Source organism: Rhinopithecus bieti, unplaced genomic scaffold (genome assembly GCF_001698545.2).
Source record: "Rhinopithecus bieti isolate Rb0 unplaced genomic scaffold, ASM169854v2 scaffold_39857, whole genome shotgun sequence".
NCBI classification, from domain to species: Eukaryota; Metazoa; Chordata; class Mammalia; order Primates; family Cercopithecidae; genus Rhinopithecus; species Rhinopithecus bieti.
The window spans coordinates 715,491-718,099 of record NW_016816641.1 but is presented as its reverse complement, the minus strand read 5'-3'; the positions used below and the strand labels follow the sequence as shown (position 1 = coordinate 718,099).

At 52.1% G+C, this 2,609-nt stretch overlaps 1 protein-coding gene across 1 annotated transcript in view; it reads left to right on the top strand.

Annotated features, from left to right (window-relative positions):
* The first annotated feature begins 2,302 nt into the window (after positions 1 to 2,302).
* Positions 2,303 to 2,609, top strand: part of IQGAP1 (IQ motif containing GTPase activating protein 1) — a 117,248-nt gene continuing 116,941 nt past the window's right edge. Inside the window, 1 exon segment of the mRNA XM_017854987.1 lies at positions 2,303 to 2,489. Within this exon segment, the coding sequence (XP_017710476.1) occupies positions 2,318 to 2,489 (172 nt within the window). The 5' untranslated portion in view covers positions 2,303 to 2,317.

Below are 2,609 nucleotides of genomic sequence, written 5' to 3'. Positions count from 1 at the left end.
TCTCTACTAAAAAATACAAAAAACTAGCCGGGCGAGGTGGCAGGCGCCTGTAGTCCCAGCTACTCGGGAGGCTGAGGCAGGAGAATGGCGCAAACCCAAAAGGCGGAGCTTGCAGTGAGCCGAGATCCGGCCACTGCACTCCAGTTTGGGCGACAAAGTGAGACTCCATCTCTAAAAAAAAGAAAAAAAAAAGAAAAAAAAAATTCGGGAAATTTCAGAATGCTCCGTGTCCTTGCCGCCATTGCGGCTGCCTTTCTCAAGAATGCTTGGCCCAAGTTGCGGGTGCTGGTCCTGTTCCTCACCATCGGGGACCTAGCTATAAATCTGACCCCAGTCTGTCCCTATACCATGTACTCCACCAGGATCAACCAGGCCACGCCCCACAACAACCCAGTGCTCCTCCGAGATGGTGGGAACATACTGGATATTCCCAGCCACCCCCAAGGCCCAAGCTTGGAGTGGCTGAAGAAACTGCAAGCACTTCCATTGACATGGAGAAGACCATGTCCCCTATGGCCCCCAATAAAAATGTGACCCCCCCAATAAATAAATCATTCAGTTTCTGAAAAGTGTTTGGTAAAATGTGCTAGACTTATAAATAGAACAATATAATTTGTAAAGTGAACTTAAAAGCTTAAGAATGGAATAACTTTTTACTTTGTAGATTTAATAAACCAAACACTTGTCCATTTTTCTACAGCGGTGTTTTGTTCTTACAGGTTTTCAAGTATCTTTAATAGTTTGAAGGAAGAGTGAATACATTGAAAATAGCTGGAGCAAAACATCTGGAGTCAGGCTATGATTTGGCATGCTAAATCATGCTGAACTTGGCCCATTATCTTGAAGGGAGTAATAAAAAAAAAATTAAAAAGAGAAACACAATCGCATTTGCACTTTAGAGAGAACACCGTGGTAACTGTGAGGATCTGGTTGGCAGAAGGGAGACTACAGCGTAATCACAACGGAGATGGAGACAAAAGTAGACACCTCAGAAATAAACACAGATTGGATGTAGGGCGTGAGGAAAGGAGCCTGGGGTATTCCCAGTGGGAATTGAGTACTTCTATGAATGGAGAATATAGCAGGAACAGGGTCAGTATTTGACACGTGGGATTGGAAGTGTCTGCGCTATGCACAGGTGAAAGTGTTCATTAGCTGAAAATACCAACGGACTTCCAGATGATCTGGTCTGGTGATACATATTGAGGAGTCCTCAGCAGTTATAGGCGAGTGTAGAAGAGGTTACTGAGTTGGGCAAAGAATAAACGGAATAGGGCCGGGTGCGGTGGCTCACACCTGTAATCTCAGCACTTTGGGAGGCCGAGGCGGGTGGACTACCTGAGGTCAGGAGTTCGAGACCAGCCTGACCAACATGGTGAAACCCCGTCTCTACTAAAAATATAAAAAAAGTAGCTGGGCGTGGTGACGGGCGCCTGTAATCCCAGCTACTTGGGAAGCTGAGGCAGGAGAGTCAGCTTCGTTTGAACCCGGGAGGCAGAGGTTGCAGTGAGCCGAGATCACGCCACTGCACTCTAGCCTAAGCGACAGAGCAAGACTCCATCTCAAATAAATAAATAAATAAATAAATAAATAAATAAATAAATAAAAAAGAAAAAAGAAAAAACAGAAGAGGGCTGCGCTCAGAATACCGTTGAATACCAATATCTGAAGGGCAAGCCACAAGGTGCAGGGGGCAGAGGCATCCCCGGTAAGGGAAAAGAGCAAAGAACAATGTCAAGGGATCTAAAGGTAGGGAGTTTGGACAGAGTTCCGCTTTAGCATCTGCATCTCAAATACCTGGGTAATCTGGTGACTGCTGCCGAATCTAAGATGACTGAGGCCAGGTTGCCAAACTGTGGAGAGTGGGGTTGGAGGGCTTTTATGGCAGTTTGGGGCCTGCTTGTGTCCAACAAGACACCCTGGGCCACCTTCTCCAAGTATTGGTGCAGAGGTTAGCTGGGCCGGCAAGAGAAGGGAGATGACCCACTATTTTGATTTCAGGTAGCAGACACCAGCAGCTTTTCGGTTAGAGTTGCGGATAGGGCGGTGGCCCTGGGGGCGGGGCTATAAGCCTGGGCGGGCATTCCCGGCAGGGCAAGCTCAGCGTGAGCCCGATTGGAGGATGGGCTCTACCTTCTTCCTTCCGCCTACGGAGACGGTAGCTGGATGCCTGCGGGGCCGGGCTGAGGGGGCGGAGTTGGGGGCGGGGTATGGTGACGCTGGCCCCGCCTCTTTCCGGCCGCTCAGGGCGGTGCGGCAGGGCGGTGTCGCTCGGGCGGTCCCGCTGGGACTGGGCCTGCGGGGTGGGGTTGACGGCATGGGCGGGGCCTCGGGGACCCGGGCAAGCCCGCGCACTTGGCAGGAGCTGCAGCTGCCGCTGTCCGCGCCTCTAAGGTTTCACGGCTTCTTCAGCAGAGACCCGGGCTCGGCCGCCATGTCCTCCGCAGACGAGGTTGACGGGCTAGGCGTGGCCCGGCCGCACTATGGCTGTGAGTGCGGGGCTCTGCGGCGCGGGGCTTCGGGGCCAAGCTAACTTGCAGACGAGGCGCGATTTTCTTGGGGGCTCGGCCGGGCGGGTGGGGCAGGGCGGCTGCCGGCAGCTCGGACCC